This window comes from Muntiacus reevesi, chromosome 6 (genome assembly GCF_963930625.1).
Source record: "Muntiacus reevesi chromosome 6, mMunRee1.1, whole genome shotgun sequence".
Lineage (NCBI taxonomy): Eukaryota > Metazoa > Chordata > Mammalia > Artiodactyla > Cervidae > Muntiacus > Muntiacus reevesi.
This window is the reverse complement of record NC_089254.1, coordinates 106,740,984-106,763,255: the sequence shown is the minus strand read 5'-3', so window position 1 is coordinate 106,763,255 and position 22,272 is coordinate 106,740,984. Positions and strand designations below refer to the sequence as shown.

General features: G+C 42.5%; 2 protein-coding genes and 2 pseudogenes across 3 annotated transcripts in view; 1 reads left to right on the top strand and 3 right to left on the bottom strand.

Annotated features, from left to right (window-relative positions):
* LOC136171070 (GTPase IMAP family member 7-like) overlaps positions 1-22,272 on the bottom strand; it is a 221,791-nt gene that overhangs the window by 83,061 nt on the left and 116,458 nt on the right. The gene's annotated exons all lie outside the window — the stretch shown is intronic.
* LOC136170382 (sulfate transporter-like) lies at positions 6,429-7,293 on the bottom strand (annotated as a pseudogene).
* On the bottom strand, positions 7,410-8,567 carry LOC136170381 (sulfate transporter pseudogene; annotated as a pseudogene).
* On the top strand, positions 10,840-18,708 carry GIMAP4 (GTPase, IMAP family member 4). 2 transcript variants are annotated; one of them, XM_065939197.1, is made up of 4 exons: positions 11,884-12,085; positions 12,186-12,300; positions 13,609-13,668; positions 17,057-18,708. In XM_065939197.1, the coding sequence occupies exons 3-4, from the start codon at positions 13,629-13,631 to the stop codon at positions 17,974-17,976; spliced, it is 960 nt and encodes a 319-aa protein (XP_065795269.1). In that variant the 5' UTR covers positions 11,884-12,085; positions 12,186-12,300; positions 13,609-13,628; the 3' UTR covers positions 17,977-18,708. The 2 variants fall into 2 exon arrangements, with proteins under 2 accessions (XP_065795267.1, XP_065795269.1); XM_065939195.1 differs by lacking the exons at positions 11,884-12,085; positions 12,186-12,300 and adding an exon at positions 10,840-10,889.

The window sequence follows — 22,272 nt, the reverse complement described above, 5'->3', positions numbered from 1 at the left end:
TTCTATTTTTAGTGAGAAACCTCTAAACTGTTTTCCACAATGACTGCACCAATTTACATTCCCACCAACCACGTAGGAGGGTTCCCTTTTCTCCACATCCTCACCAGTGTTTGCTTTTTTTGGTTGTTTTTTGTTTTTGTTTTTTTTTGATGATAGCTGTTCTGACAGATATGAGGTATTCAGTGATATCTCACTGTGGGAATTTTCATTTCCCTGATGATTGATGATATTGAGCATCTTTTCATGTGCTTGTTATCTATCTGTCTGTCTGCTTTGGGAAACTGTGTGTTCAGGTTTTCTGTTCATTTTTAAATCAAATAGTTTTTTTTTTTTTTTTTTAATGTTGAATTGCATGAGTTGTTTTTGTATTTTGAGCATTAACCCCTAATCTCTCATATCATTTGCAAGTGTTTTCTCCCATTCTGAGGGTAGTGTTTTTATTTTGTTGATGGTTTCCTTTGCTGAGCAAAGAATTTTAAGTTTAATTAGGTCCCATTTTTAAATTGTTGCCTTTATTTCATTTGCTTTAGGAGACAGCACACAAATCTATATCTATATCTATATCTATATCATCTATATCATCTATATCTATATCTATATCTGTGATTTCTGTCAAAAAGTGTTCTGCTTATATTTTCCTCTAGGAGTTTTATGGTATCCAGTCTTAAACTTAGGTCTTTAACCCAGTTTGAGGGTTTTTTGTATATTGTGTTAGTAAGTGCCCTAATTTCATTCTTTTACCTGTAGCTGTCCAATTTAAGAGACTCTCTCCATTGTATATTCTTACTTCCTTGACCATAAATGCATGGGTCTATTTCTGGAGCCTCTATTCATTTCATTAATCTATGTGTCTGATTTTGCTCCAATACTACACTGTCTTGATTACTGTTGACATTGTTTTGATTACACAGAGCATAATCCCTCCCACTCTGCTCTTCTTTCTCAAAATTGTTTTGACTTCTCAGGATCTTTTGTGTTTCCATATAAATTTTTAAAATTATTTCTTCTAGTTCTTTAAAAAATGTCATTGGTAATTTGATACAGATTGCATTGAATCTGTAAATCACCATGGGTATTATGGTCACTTTATCAGTATTAATTCTTCCAATTCAAGAAAATGATATGTCTTTCCATCTGTTTGTGTTGTCTTCAATTTATTTTATCAATGTGGTATAATTTTCAGAGTCCAGGTCTTTCATCTCCTTTTAGCTAGGTTTACCCCTAGTTATTTCTTTCGTTTTTATGCCAAGGTAAATGGGATTGTTTCCTTCCAGTTCCAGTTCAGTCACTCAGTTGTGTCCGACTCTTTGCAACCCCATGAACTGCAGCACACCAGGCCTCCCTGTCCATCACCAGCTCCTGGAGTCCATCCAAACCCATGTCCATTGAATTGGTGAATCCATCCAGCCATCTCATCCTCTGTTGTCCCCTTCTCCTCCTGCCTTCAATCTTTCCCAGCATCAGGGTCTTTTCAAATGAGTCAGCTCTTCACATCAGGTGGCCGAAGTATCAGAGTTTCAGCTTCAGCATCAGTCCTTCCAATGAACATTCAAGACTGATTTCCTTTAGGATGGACTGGTTGGATCTCCTTGCAGCCCAAGGGACTCTCAAGAGTCTTCTCCAACACCACAGTTCAAGAGCATCAATTTTCCAGCACTCAGCTTTCTTTATAGTCCAAATCTCACGTCCATACATGACTACTGGAAAAACCATAGCCTTGACTAGATGGACCATTGTTGACAAGTAATGTCTCTGCTTTTTAATATGCTTTCTAGGTTGGTCATAACTTTCCTTCCAAGGAGTAAGCATCTTTTAATTTCATGGCTGCAATGACCATCTGCAGTGATTTTGGAGCCCCAAAAATTAAGGTCAGCCAGTGTTTCCACTGTGTCCCCATCTACTTACCATGAAGTGATGGGACTGGATGCCATGATCTTAGTTTTCTGAATCTTGAGTTTTAAGCCAACTTTTTCACTCTCCTCTTTCACTTTCATCAAGAGGCTCTTTAGTTCTTCACTTTCTGCCACAAGGGTGGTGTCATCTGCATATCAGAGGTTATTGATAATTCTCCCAGCAATCTTGATTTCAGCTTGTGCTTCTTCCAGCCCAGCATTTCTCATGATGTACTCTGCATATAAGTTAAATAAGCAGGGTGACAATATACAGCCTTGACATACTCCTTTTCCCATTTGGAACCAGCCTGTTGTTCCATGTCCAGTTCTAACTGTTGCTTTCTGACCTGCATACAAGGTTTCTCAAGAGGCAGGTCAGGCTGTCTGGTATTCCCATCTGTTTCAGAACTTTCCACAGTTTATTGTGATCCACAGGGTCAAAGGCTTTGGCATAGTCAATAAAGCAAAAATAGATGCTTTTCTGGAACTCTCTTGCTTTTTCAATGATTCAGCAGATGTTGATAATTTGATCTCTGGTTCCTCTGCCTTTTCTAAAACCAGCTTGAACATCTGGAAGTTCATGGTTCACATATTGTTGAAGCCTGGCTTGGAGAATTTTGAGCATTACTTTACAAATGTGTGAGATGAGTGCAATTGTGTGGTAGTTTGAGCATTCTTTGGCATTGCCCTTCTTTGGGATTGTTTCCTTAATTTCACTGTTTGATAGTTCTTTGTTAGTGTATAGAAATGCAACAGATTTTTCTGTATTAATTTTGTATCCTGCACTTCACTGACCTCCCTGAACTCTAGTAGTTTTCTTTAGGATTTTCTATATATAGCATCAAGTCATTTGCAAACAGTGACAGTTTCTTCTCCCTTTCTGATGTGGATTGCTTTTATTGCTGTTTCTTTTCTGATTACTGTGGCTAGGACTTCCAAAACTATGTTCAGTCAAAGTGGCAAGAGTGGGAATTATCAACTTGCTCCTGATCCTAGGCTGAGTGCTTTCAGTTTTTCACTGTTGAGTATGATGTTTTCTATCGGTTTCCCATTGTTGTTATTTAGTCACTAAGTCATGTCCAACTCTTTTGACCCCATGGACTGTAGCTGCCAGGCTCTTCTGTCTGTGGGACCCCCCAAGCAAGAATACCGGAGTGGGTAGCCATTCCCATCTCCAAGGGATCTTTCCCACCCAGAGATCGAACCAACATCTCTTGCATCGACAGGCAGTCTCTTTCCCACTGAGCCACCAGGGAAGCCTGTGGGTTTGTCATATACAGCCTTTATTGTGTTGAGGTATGTTCCCTTTATGTACTCTTTCTGGAGATTTTTTATTATAAATGGATGCTGAATTTTATCAAACTTTTTCTACATTTATTGAGATAATTGGATGGTTTTTATTCTTCAATTTGTTAACATGGTATATCACAGTGATTGGTTTGCAGAAATCGAAAAATCCTCATATCCCTAGGATAAATCCCACTTGAGCACAGTATGTGACCCTTTTAACATATTGTTAGCTTTGGTTTGCTAATTTTTAAAATTTTACTATTCATAAGACTGACGAGAAAGAGCAAATATTGGCTATAAACAAGAACAAAAGACAAATACAAACAACAGCTAACAATGCTGAATTTCTAGGCTTAATTTCTAAAAGAATGTCAACATTCAGGACACTATGACATGTAATCACGATGTCAATCACCTCAAAAACAGAAATCTAGCTCATGAGATGCTGCTTTCTTTTAATAACAGAATGGCATTTTTCATGATGGGCAGAGCTCTCCCAAAAGAAATGCAACACTTGCAATTTATGGAGCCAACAAGAAAGATATTTAAGTGTCCCACTCCTTAATCAGCTATACTCCAATACAAAATATAAAAAATTTTTAAAAGGTTCCCACTCCAATAGATGCTCTACTCATAAGTTTTGCTTTTCATAAATACTTTAACTTTTTAGAATCTTATTGTTGTTCAGTCACTAAGTGGTGTCCGACCCTTTACTACCCCATGTACTGCACACCAGTCTTCCCTGTCCATCACCAACTCCCAGAGCTTGCTCAAACTCATGTCCATCGAGCTGGTGATGCCATACAACCATCTTGTTCTCTGTTATCCCCTTCTCCTGCCTTCAATCTTTCCCAGAATCAGGGTCTTTCTCAATGAGTTAGCTCTTTGCATCAGGTGGCCAAAGTATTGGAACTTCAGTCTCAGTATCAGTCCCTCTCATGATTATTCAGAAATGATTTCCTTTAGGATTGACTTTTTTGATCTCCTTGTAGTCCAAGGAACTCTCAAGAGTCTTCTCTAGCACCACAGTTGAAAAACATCAGTTCTTTGGAACTCAGCCTTCTTTGTGGTCCAACTCTCACATTCATACATGACTACTGGAAAAACCATAGTCATTTTAGAATGTAGGAGTGGGTTAAAAATGATTTTGCATTTTTGCTATTTTTATCTTGCTTGTTTAAAATAATATGTTATTCATTTTCACATAAACTAGTCTCATAGTCCTAACATTGGAAAATCATTTATTTCCTCGATCCATAAAAGTCCAGATACAGAACTTTAAACTTTCAATGTTGGGCATACTTGCTTTTGAAAAGGAAATATTGCTATGCCACAACCTGTGATCAGCTATCATAAATAATTCACCCACAGAATCTGGGTTGTATGAATGTGATGCTTCTAAATCTTCTTACATAATAGTTTCAGCTGATCCAAAGAGCTGATCCAAGATCCTGCAATGCAGGAGACCCGAGTTTAATCCCTGGGTTGGGAAGACATCCTAGAGAAGGTCATGGCAACCCACTCCAGTATTCTTGCCTGGAGAATTCCATGGACAGAGGAGCCTGGCGGGCTACAGTCCATAGGGTAGCAAAAAGTTGGACATGACTGAGTGACTATCATTTTCACTTTCTTTCATAGAGTTAAAAGCTTTCACTGTCATCAGTATTCTTTGTACACCAATAGGGTGCATGGCAGTAAGCTTTCACTCTGTTTTCACTAAAAACATCCACAGATTAATTATTGATGTTCTTTTGGAAGCACACTATCACTTATGTGCATTCTTTTCCATTGGTTACAATAAATTTTTCTTGCAGAGTAAATAAAAATGACCAGCAGCTTCTCAATATGAGAAAGACTGTCAATTCCCAGTTGACCCTTGCTAAAATCTCATGGGAAGGAAAAATAAATTCACTGCTAAATAAATAAATTGTTAACGGAAGCTGTCAATCATGCCTTTTTGCAATCTATCCTGAACAATTTGCTTCAGGCTCATTTAAAAGGCTACATATGTGCTTCCCTGGTGACTCAGCAGTAAAGAATCCTGCCAATGCAAGAGACACAGGTTCCATCCCTAGTCTGGGAGGATCTCACACTGCAGGGCAACTAAGCCTGTGCACCACAAGTACTGAGCTTGGGCTCTAGAGCCCACGTGTCACAGCTTCTGAAGCCCACATGCCCTAGAGCCCATGCTTCCCAACAAGAGAAACCCCTACTCCCTGCAACTGGAGATTAGCTCTACTCTCTGCCACTGGAGATTAGCCCAGGTGCAGCAGCAAAGACCCAGTGCAGCCAAAAATAAATAAAATGTAAAGGCTACATAAAATTATCCAGCCAGCATTTTACCTTTTGCCTGGCCAACTCGTTACTCACTGCTCATCAGATACAGCAGTTTAGGACAGATTCCACGGGAAGCACACAGCACTTAAAGGGAAGAAGTCCTCAGAAACAGGGACAGGGAGGGATCACAGAAGAGACAGGGAGGATTCTCATTGTGCTGGCTGATTTTAAGGAGTTCTTTCCTTACCTATTTACCCTAAAGAAAAAGGCTGACTAAAAACATCAAATGTATCATCAAGAGTGTTCTGTATAAAGTGAGGCTGGCTGGTAGGATTTCACAAACCTGCTCAGCCATTAGACTCCTGGTAAGACTTTGCCTGAGAGGAATTGTCAGAGGTCTGAGTGGCATCTGGAGGGTAGAGGGTGGGCAGGGAAGACAAGGACTAGGGAAGCCCAAAGTGAGCACAAGATTTTCTAGTTACTACCCTGCACTCAGGAAGCCTCTTGACCTGCTCTTACAGGAGGAGACACAGTATTCTTTCCCTACTTCCTTACTACTCTGTCTCTAGGGAGCCCCGCCAAACAGGCTCCAGCACTTCGCATGTAAATACCATCTCTACCCCTTAACCTCCTGAGGAAGGAAGAGTCCAGACACTTATCTCCTAAAACAAGATGGTCATTAAATTTGGGGGCTACTCTATAGTTCAATTCAACAGATACTAATTTAATTCCTTATGTGCAAGAAAGCTGAAAACCTCAGTAGATTCTTCTTTTTGATTCTGCCTAACTAAAAGCTCTGCTGCATTTGTGTATCGACGATGGCCATCAGCTTCAAAGGAACAGTTCTGTCCAGCCCAAATGCCAAAATCTCCAGGGGGCGACAATTTCCAGGTCCATAGTACAAAATGCTGCACAACCTCAAAATTTAAACAACTGGCTAGGCAGTATTCCTCTGTTGCATCTACTTTCTCAGTCACTGGAAAAGCTCAGACCATTGGGAACATACATATCTTTCAAATTTTGAGAGTCTTCTGCAAAAGTCATGCTTCACATACACTGTAAAAGAGATTTTCCTCTTCATTTCTCCAGTACTCTCCCTGGGCCAGGAAGTCCCTTACAGAGGGATTTTACTTAGCCAGCAGAACCTGGATGCCAATGGCTTCATAATCCTTGAGAACTTCTCTCATCATGTATATCCCTGCTGTATCTAAAAGCTGTATTGCACTGCAGTCACGATGGTGTGGAACTCTAAGGAATCATGGGAAAGTGGCACTGAAACTTCATCCTGGATTCCACTGAGAGCAGCTATTTCCCTTTTGATCTTTTTCTTTGCTACATTCTTCCGAGCTGCCTAGTAGATGATTGGATGGCAATCCCAACTCAATGGACATGAGTTTCAGCAAGCTCCAGGAGTTGGTGATGGACAGGGAGGCTTGGCGGGGTGCAGTCCATGGGGTGACAAAGAGTCAGACACGACTGAGCAACTGAACTGAACTGAACTCACTAAGACTGGATTGAGAGGGCTTTTGTTTTTGTTTTTGTTTTTTTATAAAGAAGGTTTAAAATACTCTCTGTTCATGTAATAGAGAGTAGATTCAAAGTGGACCAACTTGATGGCCGACTTAGCCTGACAGTTCTTGTAGGCAAACATGGATTCAAAGATTTCAGGCTCTTTTGTTGGGCCAAGTAATGAAGTCTTTGGCTTCTGAGTGTAGAGGATGAACCAAAACATAGAAAAACCAACCCCTATAAGCAGGTCTGTTTCAGTACTTAGTTCAGAGGACAGCACAGTACCAAACAAGATAACTGTATCCATTTGGCTAATCATCAACATCATTCATGGGATTCTCTAGGCCAGGATACTGGAGTGGGTAGCCATTCCCTTCTCCAGGGGACCTTCCCAACCCAGGGATCGAATGAGAGTCTCCTGCATCACAGGTGGATTCTTTATCAGCTGAGCTACCAGGTAAGCCCCATATCTTGGACACATTCTTAAATTTACATAGGGCTCTCCAGAGATTTGGCTTTCCAGGAGGAATGCAGGAGACTTAAGAGACGCGGTTTGTATCCCTGGGTCAGGAAGATCCCCTGGAGGAGGGCATGGCAATCCATTCCGGTATTCTTGCCTGGAGAAGTCCCATGGACAGAGGAGCCTGGTGGGCTACAGTCCATGGGGTCACAAAGAGTCGGACATGATTGAGCAACTAACACTTTCACTTTCAGTGATGAATAATCCCCGCCATTGTTTGAATAATCCCCGCCATTGTTCCAAGGGAGTCTGAGTCCAGTGAGATACTTGGCCTGAGATGTTAAAAGCTGTGAAGGAGGCACAGGTGACCAATCTACTCAGCAAGGCATCTGAGAGATAGACTGAAACAAAGCCCACTTGAAAGAAGCCCATGGCTGCCTGATAAACTCCAACCTTAAAGGTTACCATACTGTCGACTATAATGTCATAGCCACTTGTGTTACATATCTTGCCTGATGTCTGGCTTAATAATGTGCTCCCATCTGAAACCATTCCCAAAGAAGGAGCAACATGGGCAGCGTCATAGACAGCTCTGTACAGTTCTCAGTCAACTATAGCTGACTGATCATAAGGCACGTCGCTCCAAAAATGCCCACAGAGATGTGATGGGAGGTCCCCAATAGGAAGTAAATGAAGCCAGCAAAGGAAGATGTGTGTAGACCATTGATACACTCCTGGCCAGCCAAGAGAGAATAAGCAGTGGGCTGGGGCACCAACAAGATGCCCACAGTCAAGGCAGACATCACATCTCCTAAAATATTTTCCTCCAGATTACATTTTGGGAGCCACTGCAAAATAGGAAGGAAACCAAAAATGATATTTTGGGGTTTGGTTGGATGGCACTGGCAGCTCTAGTTTTTTGTGGCAAATTGCCTGAAGTTAGTATCTGGCTTCTCTGAAGGCTCCAAGTGGACCCTAGGATAAGGTCTGTGCTGATCATTGGTCTCAAATTGCTGAAAGCTGTTACATGATTCCTCTTTATGCTCCAGAGGGATCCTACACCGAGAACTGTGTTGGTTATTCCCTTTAATGGAGTCCTTGGATGAAAGATTATCTTGCTTTTTATTTTTCAAAGGCATTTCTGGAGATAGATGTTCCAGCCTCCCTGAGCAAGTCAATCAGATTGGCGAATCCACACAGGAGCTCTTCAGTCCTCAATGCAACTGGTCCAGGACTCTCTTCTCACTTTCTACCTTCAGGCCAAGCTAGTTTGAGTGCATTCCTTCTACTTTGGGATAGCTCTCTGTGATTTCTGGGTCAAGGGACTTTTCCAAACCACTTGAGTCTGGGCCACCCCCACACAACCTGGCTTCAAGATGCATCTTCTACCATGGCGGGACTGAGGGGATAAGGTGCTGTGGGCAGAGGCAGCGCACCTCCAGGCCAGCATCCCTTTAACCTACTGACCCCTGCCCAACCATTGCCTGGCCCCTGAAAGAGGAGGGCCCAGCCAGGCAGGGCAGGGGAGTGGCATGCATGTACCATCTGGGAGGTGCAGAAGGAGACTCTAGAGTGAAAGCCCAGCACAGTTTGTTAATATTTTGTTGAAGACATTTGCATATATGTTCATCAGTGATATTGGCCTATACTTTTCTTTTTTTGTGTTATCTTTTCTGATTTTGATATCAGAGTGATGCTGACCTCATATGATGAGTTTGGAAGTATTTCTTCCTCTGCAATTTTTTGAAATTATTTGAGAAGGATAGCTATTAACATTCTCATAAATGTTTGGTAGAATTCACTTGTAAGCCATCTGGTCCTGGACTTTTGTTTCTTGGTCTGAATAACACATTCAGTTTCACGATTAGTTATTGTGAAAGTGAAAGTCACTCGGTTGTGTCTGACTCTTTGTGATCCCATGGACTATACAGTCCATGGACTTCTCCAGGCCAGAATACTGGAGTGGGTAGCCATTTCCTTCTCCAGGGGATCTTCTCAACCCAGGTCTCCTGCGTTGCAGGTGGATTCTTTACCAGTATCCCCACCTGTCAAGTGGGAGACTGGGTTAGATTCCCCAACAGGGATACTATAGAACTGGTTATTGGTCTATTCATATATTTGATTTTTTTTCCTGGTTCACTGTTGGGAGATTGTACCTTTCTAAGAATTTGTCCACTTCTTCTATGTTGTTCATTTTATTGGCAAGATTATTTTAGCTATTCAGGGTCATTTGTATTCCCATACAAATAGTAAAATTTTGGGTTCTAATTCTATGAGAATTGCCATTGGTTATTTGATAGAAATTGCATTGAGTCTGTAGATTACTTTGGATAGTATAGAACAATATTGTAATAGTATAGACATTTTCACAGTATTGATTCTTCCAGTCCGAGAACATATATATATATATATATATGTTCTCTGCTTCTCACACCTTCTCGCTTTCCCATGTGTAAGCCTTGTAGCCTTCAAGGTCACATGTTTTGGGGCTTCTCAGGTGGCTCAGTGGTAAAGAAGCTGCCTGCAATGCAGAACCCGTGCGTTCGATCCCTGGGTCAGGAGGATCCCCCAGAGAAGGGAGTGGTTATTCTTGCCTGGAGAATCCCATTGACAGAGGAGCCTGGTGGGCTACAGTCCATGGGGTCACAAAGAGTCAGACACAACTTAGCAATGACACAACAAAGTCAGATATTTGGGGGGCTCACCTTTCTAGTGTAGGACCCCATCCCCACCCCCAGGGAGCCTGAAATGGGGCCCAACCCCTTGCTCCTTGGGGAAAACCTCTGTTGTTGCGATTATCTTCCCATTTGCGAGTCGCCTACCTAGGGATGTGGGTCTTGACCTTACTCCCTCCTATCCGTCTTGTTTGGTTCCTTCCTTTTACCTTTAGTTGTGGAAAATCTTTTCTGCTAGTTCTTAGGTCATAGTTACTTTCTAAATACTTGTAATTCTGCCGTGCCCATAGGAGGAGTTGAGTTCAGGGTCTTCCTACCCTGCCACCTTGGCCACACTCTGAGCGTCAGCACTCTCGTTTTGACCCAGTAGTTTTTTCTTGACTTTCACAGCATGACCTATCTTGTTTCCCTCCCTTTTGTAGTCTTTGCACAGCCTAATATGGTAGCAACTAGGCAGGTGTGGCTGTTTAACTGTAACTTTCAATTAAACGATTTGGAATAAAATTTAAAATTCAGTTCTTCAATTACACTTATTGCATTTCATGAACTCAATAGCCCATGTGGCTCAGGGCAACTGAACAGAACCACAAAAAACAGTTTCATCTTTGCAAAGAGTTCTAACACTCCTAGATGATCACAGGGGCAGCAGGTCTTTTGCGTGAGTTTGGATGGCTCCTCCCTCACTTCCTGTCTCCTCCTGCCTCCTCTTTTTAACAGCTTTGCATGACCTCCTGGTTCAGCCTTGTCTTCAAAGTAAGAGAAAGGAGCAGGCCCCAGATTTTCTAGGTAAGGGGAGAGGGGTGTTTTGGGGGGTGAGAGGGAGGGAGGGAAATGTGTCATTTGATGGAGGGGGACTCCTCCCCTGGATCTATATCTTAAACCTTGCAAACTTGCTCTCAGAATATATTTCTCATTGGATCTCTGTTTCCTGTTTTTGATGATTTTAGGGTGTAATCTGTTTTGAAGGCTGAGCTCTACAAATTGATGCCTCTTTCCATGGTGACTGCTCAGGGGATACTTGTACAAACAAATGATTCCTCTCACCATTCATAGAATTTAAAAGGAAACTTGAAGTTTCCAGGATTAGCATTGAACAAGCAGACAGAATTCATCCTGTGGGAAGCTTGTGGTGAGAAGAGCTCCAGGTGATGTAAGAGGCACAGCTCAGCGCTTCTCCTCTTCCAAAGCCAGCACGCAGAGCAGGGCCAGTGAGTCTGCTACCCCGTTAACTCTATGCTCAGAGCTGCCCCTTCGGACCTACCTCCTCAGGGATAGTCTCTTCCTGGGCCTCACCCGAGTTGGGGCAGAGAAAATTTTAGAAGACAGGAGGAGGGAGACGCCAACCCATGTTACTGTCTACCATTCAGGAAAAGCAGGGGACCAACAGATGCGTGTTCCTTAGACAGTAGGAGGAGAATTCAGCCATCCAGTGTCAGTGTGTAGAGAAGGTCAGTCCTCTGGTTTTATATTTGAACTAGGATAAACAGAACAGCATTAAAGAATGCTGAAGACAGAGTCCATAGACTGGACAGTAGACTTTAAGAAATAACACAAACCTTGTGTGTTCTTTATGTTTCTGGTATTTTACTCCTTCTTCTAACACCCACAACCAACATCAACTTTATGAAAAAAGCTTATTCTTTAAAATTCAGTAATTTCAGTTCCCAGTTTATAAGAAGCTGTTTCCTACTCTTATTCCTAATTGACTTTCAAAAGAAAGTGTTTCAAATTTGTATTTGATGCATTCCTATCAGATGACTCTGTCTTTAGCAAATAGCATTTTCAGCCTGTTCTAGTTAAAATCTGCTCTGCTAAGAATTCTTAAAATGGCTTTCTCCGTTGCCCAACCTTAGTAGGCAGTGATAAAGGAAAACATCTAAAATGTAATGCCATGTTTCAAGAGCAATGTGTTTTTAATAAGGAAAAGATAAGTTTTTTCACAGTCAGATGCAAGCGAGACATAAAGCTCAGTCACAGAGCAGGTAAGAAACAGTGGGATATTTTTTAATCAATTCATTTATTAAGCAAATATTTTTGAGAACCATGCTTTGTCCAATACTGTGCGTCTTCCCTCGGGAATAGGGGCTATGCAAGACACAGAAGGTTCACCATCACAAAGCTAGCAGTCTACAAGGAGACAGTAAAAAAAAAAAAAAAAAAAAAAAAGAAAGAAAAAGAAAAACCACTTCCTATTGTGGTATGTATTCTATAGAAACTCTTGGGTGTAGTTAGAACAAACTCCACATCAAACCTGTCTTGTTGGTCGATGATCTGGGTAGAGAGGCCCCCTCTGGAGAAATAACAAAACTCTGAGGCCTCAGGGCTGAGCAGAAACCAGTTGGCCATTGGGTGGGGATGGGAGTGCTCTGGGGAGGGGAAAGTGCTCCTCAAAGATCTAGGAGCTGGGGGGAGCTTAGAGAATTCAGAGGACACTGAGGAGGCCAGTATGCTTAAAACTTTTTGAGAGAGAGAGAGAGAGAAATTGATCATGCAAGGCCTTCAGGACCATTCCAAGGGCTTTCAACTATTTGAAAAATAAAAAACAAAAGCAATCCATTAGAAAATCTAAACAAGAAAAAAAAAGCAAATATCAGAAAGGCATCTGACTATGTATAGAGATAGTAATATGGAAATATACATTACCATATATAAAACAGGTAGCCAATGGGAATTTGCTGTATGATTCAGGGGCCTCAGACCAGGGCTCAGTAGCAACCTAGAGGGGCGGGATGCGGAGGGAGGTGGGAGGGATGTTCCAGTGGGAGCAAACACGGGTGAACCTCTGACTGATTCATGCTGATGTTTGGCAGAAACCAACACAATACTATAAAGCAGTTAGCCTTAGATTATAAATTTTAAAAAGGCATCTGACTATTGAGTAGAGGAGGGATTAAAGATGCAGTATCATTTGGGAGCCTACTACATTGCAATCAAATGATAGGATTGATTCACATGGACATAGGGAGAAATGGATAATTTTTCATTTGGGGAACTAAAATCTATAGGATTTGGTGATGGACTGTGAGTAAGTGAGGAAAAAAGTGTTTTAGAGATTACCCCAAGCTTCTGCATGAGCCATTTCATGTTGCCATTTACTGAAATGTGAACCAGGCTGGGGATGGAGATCAGGGTTTCATTTTGTCCAAATCGGTTTGAGATGCCCATAAAATTGCCTAATGGAGAATTTGAATGGGATAGAAAAGGTTGGAACTCTGGGAAGGGCCCAGACTGCAGACTACATACAAATGGCATTCAGAGCAATAATTCACCGAATAAAGGAGGGAAGGGCACCCACAACCAGTGCCAAGGAAGCACTTGAGCACTTACATCTGTGTAAAGAAAAATGACAGTCTGAAAATGAGACTGAAAGCAGAATTAAGTATTGAAAAATAGAGGCGAGATCGAGTAGCAAGTTTATGAAAAAAGAGAAACTGTTGTTTACAGGAGATTGATGTTTCTGATTTATCCTGCATTTCCCTGTGGTAACATAGTTATGTCTCTTTAGTCCCAGGAATCCAAACCACAATGGCAGCCCAGTACCTCAGCGAACCCAGGACCAGCCACGGTGAGAGGCTGCTTGGGGAGGGCAGCCAGGCTTGGGGAGGAGGGCTGGGACTCTCCTGCCCTGTCATCCAGTCAATCTGTACAAGAGTAAAATGTCTTCAACCACATTTCTCATTTTCCCTTCATTTGCTCTGCTCTCTCGGTCTCTCTACCCTCTATGCATCCTCCTTGCGATGTAGCTTACCAGCGAGCAGGAGGAGAGTTCCAATACCCTGACTGCTCCCGGCTTGATGAGGTTTCTTATTTGCTACTTCCTACCAGGTGGGCTGGAGAAGGAAATGGCAATCCACTCCAGTACTCTTGCCTGGAAAATCCCATGGACGGAGAAGCCTGGTAGGCTACAGTCCATGGGGTCGCAAAGAGTCAGACACGACTGAGCGACTTGACTCTACCATGTGGGCACACCGGATCAGGGGTTGTGGCCTCGCAGATGGTTTCTCTGCCCCTATCTTCAGCCCGAGAGGACTGGGAAGGAGGAATGTCAGGGTGATCAATGCCTCATTCAGGCCCCTAATTTCCCTGCTCCCAGTGGCCTCACTCTAAGCAATAAGCTTAACAGACTGATCACTCCGTTTCTCATATAACCCTCTCTCTACCCCTTTATCCTAGGAACTTAGTTAGTTCCGTCACTCAGTCGTGTCCAACTCTTTGCGACCCCATGAATCACAGCACGCCAGGCCTCCCTGTCCATCACCAACTCCTGGAGTCCACCCAAACTCATGTCCATTGAGTTGGTGATGCCATCCAACCATCTCATCCTCTGTCATCCCCTTCTCCTCCTGTCCCAAATGCCTTCCCAGCATCAGGGTCTTTTCAAATGAGTCAACTCTTCGCATCAGGTGGCCAAAGTATTGGAGTTTCAGCTTCAACATCAGTCCTTCCAATGAACACCCAGGACTGATCTCCTTTAGGATGGACTGGTTGGATCTCCTTGCAGTCCAAGGGACTCTCAACAGTCTTCTCCAACACCACAGTCCAAAAGCATCAATTCTTCAGTGCTCAGCTTTCTTCACAGTCCAACTCTCACATCCATACATGACTATTGGAAAAACGATAGCCTTGACTAGATGGACATTTGTTGGCAAATTAATGTCTTTGCTTTTTAATATGCTATCTAGGTTGGTCATAACTTTCCTTCCAAGGAGTAAGTGTCTTTTAATAACATGGCTCCAATCACCATCTGCAGTGATTTTGGAGCCCCCAAAAATAAAGTCTGCCACTGTTTCCACTGTTTCCCCATCTATTTCCCATGAAGTGATGGGACCAGATAGACTCTATCATTTGAGCTTTTGCTGGTTTAGCAAATCACCCCACAATTTAGGAACCTAAAACAGCAACCATTTGCTTGGCTCTTAATTTTGAGGGTCACTTGGGCCATGCTTGGGTCTGAACCAACCTGTCTAGTCTCAGCCAGACTGACTCATGTGTGGGTGCTTGGCTGGTGGTTCAGGATGTAACACAATAATCTTGACTAGCCTCACAGACATGACTGGTGGTCAGCAAGCTCTGGGTTGGCCAGGCAGACAGGGTAACAGGGCCTTGTGTCCCTCATCAAGTCAGCTAGTCCAAGGCAGGTGTAGGGTTCCAGAAATCAGAAAGAGAAGGCAAAGCACAATGTGTCAGCGTTTTTGGATTCTCTGCTTAACCATGTTTTCATGATCCTATGATACAAAGCAAGTCACATGGCCCAGTCAGACTGAATGGTTGGAGAAACAGACTCAGCATCTTGATGAGGGGACCTGAGAATCCACCTTACCAAGAGGCATGAGTGCAGAGATGGGCTCCTTCGTGGCTATGGCTGCCATCTTCAGAGGTTGCCATCCGTTCGTTATCAGCATTGGCCAATGTTTGCAGTGTTGGCACTGGCCTTGGTACCTTTTTACTGCCAGGCCATGATTTTCCTATACCCTCTCTCTAAGGGCAACCAATGCCCTGGGATCTCCTTAGGTTGGAGCTTCTATTGTGAGGCTAACTATTAAGAATACTCTGAATTCTTATGTAGATTTTTTCTTAGATAAATCTTAGCCATCCCATATCCAGTGTTTGCAGCATTGGGAAATTTACTTCTTTTATCCCGGGATTCTGGTTCTCAGATGGGGAAAACTCTGCCTTAGGGATTCAGGGATCAGCAAACACTTCATCAGAAAGTGTGTGGGAAATGGCGGTTAACTACAGATTTTGTGGACATCACAGGAAGGATTTCTGCAAGTTCCTGGTTCTGTTTGATTGATATTTTTTCAAGATTAGCCCACCTCACAGAATAGACTGAAAGGGACAAAGTGGAAGTGGAGACACCTGTTAGGAGACTGCTGAGGCAGGGGTGGTGATGGAATCTGGACTGGAATGATGATCTTCAAAACAGAGACAGGGGAACAGATTTGGAGCCAAGAGAACATGCTGATGGGTTGGGTCTGGAAAGTAGGGGAAAGAGAGGAGTCAAGGGTGACTCCTAGCTTTCTAGTCTGAGGACCTAGGTGAATGATGATGGCTCTGAAAATAAACTGGAGTTGGTAACAGTGTCTATAATGTTGTACGTGGAATAATGTAGGCATTGTCTCAAAGCAGAAATGGGTAGATATAACAGGATTCCTCATGCAGGAATCAGACCTTAAGTTCAAGGGCCAGCCGGCAAGGTCTGCCTTCTCGGAAAAAGAGGGTTTCACATGTGATTGTCAGTTGCCTTCCCTCTGGTCCTGGGTCTATGCCTGACAAATCCAGAGGACTTTGACTTTATAGACACATTGCAGAGATATGCAGAGACCTCCTGAATACAAGCACACAAACAGCTGGTGGAGGACTTGGTGTTTAAATTCAGGTTTCCATTGCTATGCTCTACTGCTCTGACATTAGCTTTCAGCTTTCCTGGGAAGTCAAATATTGATAGTCAGTTTTGTGTTACCTCCTATCTTATGAAGAACAGCTACTGGTAGCAACTGAGTCCTCTTCTTAATCACATTGTTTCCTTCTCTATGAGCTGTTTGCTTCCACAAGGTCAGAGTAAGAGCTGAAAGGGATCCTGAAAAATATCTGTTGTTATTGCTGTTCAGTTGCTAAGTCATACCCATGGATTGCAGCATGCCAGGTTCCTCTGTTCTCCACCCTCTCCTGGAGTTTGCTCAAATTCATGTCCATTGATTTGGTGATGCTGTCTAGCCATTTTATCCTCTGCCACCCCCTTCTCCTTTTGCCTTCAATCTTTCCCAGCAGCAGAATCTTTTCCAGTAGTCTGCTCTTTGCATCAGGTGGCCAAAGTATTAGAGCTTCAGCTTCAGCATCAGTCCTTCCAATGAACATTCAGGATTGAATATTTACTCAGTGGGCAGGAGACTTGCAGGGGAGACAGTTGAAGTTCATTCTAACACTAGGACTTTTGTTTCCTGATGTTCCAGGGCTTGCATACCCCAGAGATTCCCAGCTGAGACTTGTCTTAGTGGGTAAGACTGGGGCAGGAAAAAGCGCAACAGGAAACAGCATCCTCAGAGAGAAATTGTTTCAGTCTAGCTCTTCGGCTGTATCCATCACCAAGCACTGTGAGAAAGGAAACAGCACCTGGAGGGGGAGAGAAGTTGTCGTCGTAGACACACCTGGCCTCTTTGACACGGACGTCCCAGATGCTGAGACTGTCAAGGAGATTACCCGCTGCATGGTGCTGACCTCCCCGGGGCCTCACGCTCTGCTCCTAGTCATCCCACTGGGCCCTTACACGCCGGAAGACCAGAAAGCCACAGAGAAGATCCTGACAATGTTTGGAGAGAGAGCTAGGGAACACATGATTCTCTTATTCACCCGGAAAGATGACTTAGGTGACACGGATTTCCATGATTACTTAAAGTGTGTTCCTACAGCCATCCGAGAGCTGATTCGCAAGTTCAGAGATCGCTACTGTGTTTTCAACAACAACGCCACAGGAGCTGAGCAGGAGAGCCAGAGGGAGCAGCTGCTGGCCCTGGTCCAGGATATGGTGGACAAGTGCAATGGGAGATACTACACGAATAGCTTCTATCAGAAGACCGAGGAGGAGATTCAGAAACAAATCCAAGTGTTACTAGAAAATTACAGAGCAGAGCTTGAGAGAGCGAAAGCTCAGATAAAACAGGAATTTGAAGAGGAAATCAGAAAGCTGAAGGATGAACTAGAACAGGAAAAATGGAAGGTGCAAATGGAAAGGCAATTGGCAGAAAGGGAGGCTCATTGGGTTTCAAGGCAGCAAACAGCCAGAGATGATGTTTTGAGTCAGAATGAGATATTTGAAACCATCCTTACCTTGTTTCGGGTTGCTTCCTTTGTCTTCTCTCTGTTTAAGGATTAAACTTCATGAAAATCTGTCTATGTTTCCTGCATATTTTCGTGTGGTCCTGCCTCATGTAACTCAGAGCATTCTCCTTTTTCTCTGAGACTCTCGGGGCTGAAGAGAATAATTTCACTATCGATAGTTGGTATGTGTTTCATTGATTTAACAGGAAAGGGGTAAATTCTCAACTTGTGAAACTCCAAAGCAGAAAGCATTGATGCTCCCTAATTTGTAAATTCTTTCTCAGAGACACCAAGACAGGGAATGCAGGAGACAAAAGAAGATGACCCTGAGCTTTCTCTATTTATCCCTAGAAAAAATTTCCCCACTAGATTCTTTCTAGATTGGTAGGTGATCTTCTCCTACAGCCTTTTCTCACTTATTTTGTCTTTAGACTGCGCTGATCATCTTACCCTTATAGTTTATTAGAAAGATCAATTCTTTCTATTAGTTAAGCTTACAGAAGGAGATACTGATAGGAATCTTTCTAGATGAATGGAAATTTGTTCACTTATAATTTTACTGAAGGCCTCACATTGTTCCTTATCAACTGATCATTACGAACAGAGTTCTCTGGCAAATAGATCTTTCAGAACTCAACTATGTGAAATGCCAAAAGGCGCAAAAGATATTCAACAGATAAGAGAACAATGCTTGGTGTATTCAGATGTATTTGTAGGAAATCTTTGACCAACAACAACCAGTTTGCTGAAAGTCAGTTCTCTCCTTTTCCTGTGAAACTAACAGCTGTGCCATGCAGATGAATTGTTTGCTTATTGTTATTTTAATAAAACATTTCTGTTCTCTCATACTTGTGCAAATTGGAATCTGTTTTTTCCCCCCCTTGGAAAGCACCACTACTCCTTCTAAGAAACACAGGGATGAATTTCAGTTTTTCATAAAAGTTCAAGACGATTTTGGTGTAGACTTGGTCTACCCTCCAGACATCTCCCCTCCCCTTTTCCCCCCAGAAGGCTTGAGTCACATTCTCAACCCCTCTGTCGGTCAAAGTCTACATTCTCCTTGGACTCATCCATTATATACTGATAGAAATTATGTGTAACCAAGGTTTCTGAGACCATTGTGGCTTTTCTGCTGCAAAAATTCTTTTAAATCTATGGATGAAAATAGAGACGTCCCTGTCCCTTTTCTCCTCTTCCAGTAGGTCCTCTTCACCTAGTAATGTGTAGGCTTTCCCCAGGCACTTTTCCATGTTCTTCCAACATGGTCTGGAGGTCACATGTGACCTATGCCAACTCTCCTTGCTTGGTCATCTTAAAATCATCTTCTCCATGCCCTAACCCATTCTGTCCAAAAGAGGACATATGCCTTGCCCTGATTTCCCCAAACACACAGGACTGTACCTTTAACATAGCTGCTATCTATCTATAGCTGACTCACTTTGCCGTACAGAAGAAACTAACATACTATTGGAAAGAAACCATTGCTGTTGTTGTTCAGTCGCTAAAGTGAAGTGAAGTCGCTCAGTCGTGTCCGACTCTTTGCGACCCCATGGACTGTAGCCTACCATGCTTCTCCGTCCATGGGATTTTCCAGGCAAGAGTACTGGAATGGGTTGCCATTTCCTTCTCCAGAAGATCTTGACCCAGGGATTGAACCCAGGTCTCCTACATTGTAAGCAGGCACTTTATTGTCTGAGCCACCAGGGAAGTTAGCAAAGGCTCTAGGATACGAGAAGCAGCTGGCAAAGAAGCAGAGGACTCCAGCAGAGGCGGTCACTCTGAGTGGACAGATTCGGTTTCACTCTGCAGAATGTGGGAGGACTTGGTCTCTACGGTTTTCATCATCAGCGTTTCAGTCAAAATTCTTAGGTGTGAATTTAACATGCTATTGCATTACAACTTTCCACAAGCAAATATTCAACCACAGAACAACATATACCCCTCAAAGAAGATTAAATTCAGGTTTAAGATGAAAAAAAAAAAAGCTAGCTGCAGTGGTAATTTTCAGTATAAATGCATTCAATTATTCTTATTCTTGGGTCCCAGGTTAATGCTGTAGATGAGACAAAGAAAATCATTCTGCTATTTATTTCCCATCTCATTATTTTAATCATTTCATCAAAATAATCTGAATATGGGTATGTGAATACTTGTTTTGCTATAAGAATGTGCAGTTTAAAAGCCCCTGAGACATATCCAAGAGTGGACTGAAATGTGTTTAATGTCTATGGGGTCGCACAGAGTTGGCCACGACTGAAGCGACTTAGCAGCAGCAGCAGCACTGTAATTATTTGCCATACTTTGGCACTGGCTTTCTTTGGGATTGGAGTGAAAACTGACCTTTCCCAAACTGTGGCAATTGCTGAGTTTTCCAGATTCGCTGGCACATTGAGTGCAGCACTTTAACAGCATCATCTTTCAGGATTTTAAAGAGTTCTGCTGGAATTCCATCACCTCCCCTAGCTTTACTGATTGCCAAGGACTTGGCTCCCTTCCTTGATACTTCAGGAATATGACTTTAAAAAAAGATGTGCATGATATATACACACATATATAATATTTATAAAATAATATTTACAATTTTCCATGCAGGATTTACAAAAAGCAGAGGAACCAGATACAAATTGCCAACATCCATTGGATCATAGAGAAAGCAAAGGAATTTAAGAAAAGCATCTAATTCTGCTTCATTGACTATGCTAAAGCCTTTGACCCTGTGGATCACAACAAAATGTGATCTTTAAGAGATGGGACTATCAGACCTCCTCACCTGTCTCCTGAGAAATCTGTTTGTGGGTCAAAAAGCAGCAGTTAGAACCTTGCGTGGAACAAGAGACTGGCTCAAAATTGGGAAATGAGTATGACAAGGCTCAGTCTGTTTATTTAACTTATATGCAGAGAACATCTTGAGAAATGCTGGGCTGGATGAAACACAAGTTGGAATCAAGATTGCCAGGAAAATATCAATAACCTCAGATATGCAGATGGTGCCACCCTTATGCCAGAAATTGAAGAGGAACTGAAGAGCTGTTTGATGAAGGTAAAAGAGGAGAGTGAAAAAACTGGCTTAAAACTCAACATTCAAAAAACAAAGATCACGGCATCTGGTTCCATCACTTCATCACAAGTAGAAAGGGAAAAAGGAGAAACAGTGACAGATTTTCTTTTCTTGGGCTCCAAAATTACTGTGGATGATGACTGCAGCCATGAAATTAGAAGATGCTTGCTCCATGGAAGGAAAGGTATGACAAATCTAGACAGTGTATTAAACAGCAAAGATATTCCATTGCCAACAATGGTCTGTATAGTGAAAGCTATGAATTTTCCAGTAGTCATGTATGGATGTGAGAGTTGGACTATAAAGAAGGCTGACTGCCAAAAAATTGATGCTTTTGAACTGTGGTGTTGGAGAAGACTCTTGAGAGACCCTTGGTTTGCACAGAGATCAGTCAAACCCAAATGAATACAACCTGAATTGGAAGGACTGATGCTGAAGCTGAAGGTCCGATACTTTGGCCACCTGTCATGAAGAACTGACTCATTAGAAAATACCCTGATGCTGGGAAAAATTGAAGACAGGAGGAGAAGGGGACAACAGAGGATGAGATGGTTGCATGGCATCACTAACTCAATGGACGTGAGTTTCAGCAAGCTCCAGGCGATGGTGAAGGACAGGGAATCCTGGCGTGCTGTAGTCCATGGGGTGGCAAACAGTCAGACATAACTGAGCGTCTGAACAACTATACACACACACATATGTGCCTAATCGCTCAGTCATGTCCAACTCTTTGTGACCCCGTGGACTGTAGCCCACCAGGTTCCTCTGTCCATGAGGATTCTACAGGCAAGAATACTGGAGTGGGTGGCCATGCCCCTCTCCAATATGCACAAACACACACACACACACACACACACACACACACACACACACATATATATATATATATATATATATATATATATATATATATATGTATATTATTAACACTGCATAAGAGTCTTCCTCTCTGGTGTCTGGCATTTTTTGTTGTTTTTTTTTTTTAACCAATTTACTGATGCTGTGTAGTAAGTCATTTCCAGACTATAAAGAATGCATTCAGCCTGGTAAGTTCAGTTCAGTTGCTCAGTTGTCTCCAACTCTTTGCAATCCCATGGACTGCAGCATGTTAGGCTTCCCTATAAATCACCAACCTCTGAAGTTTGCTCAAACTCATGTCCATTGAGTCGATGATGCCATCCAACCATCTTGTCCTCTGACATCTCCTTCTCCTCCTACCTTCAATCTTTCCCAGCAACAGGGTCTTTTCCAATGAGTCAGTTCTTCGCATTAGGTGGCCAAAGTATTGGAGTT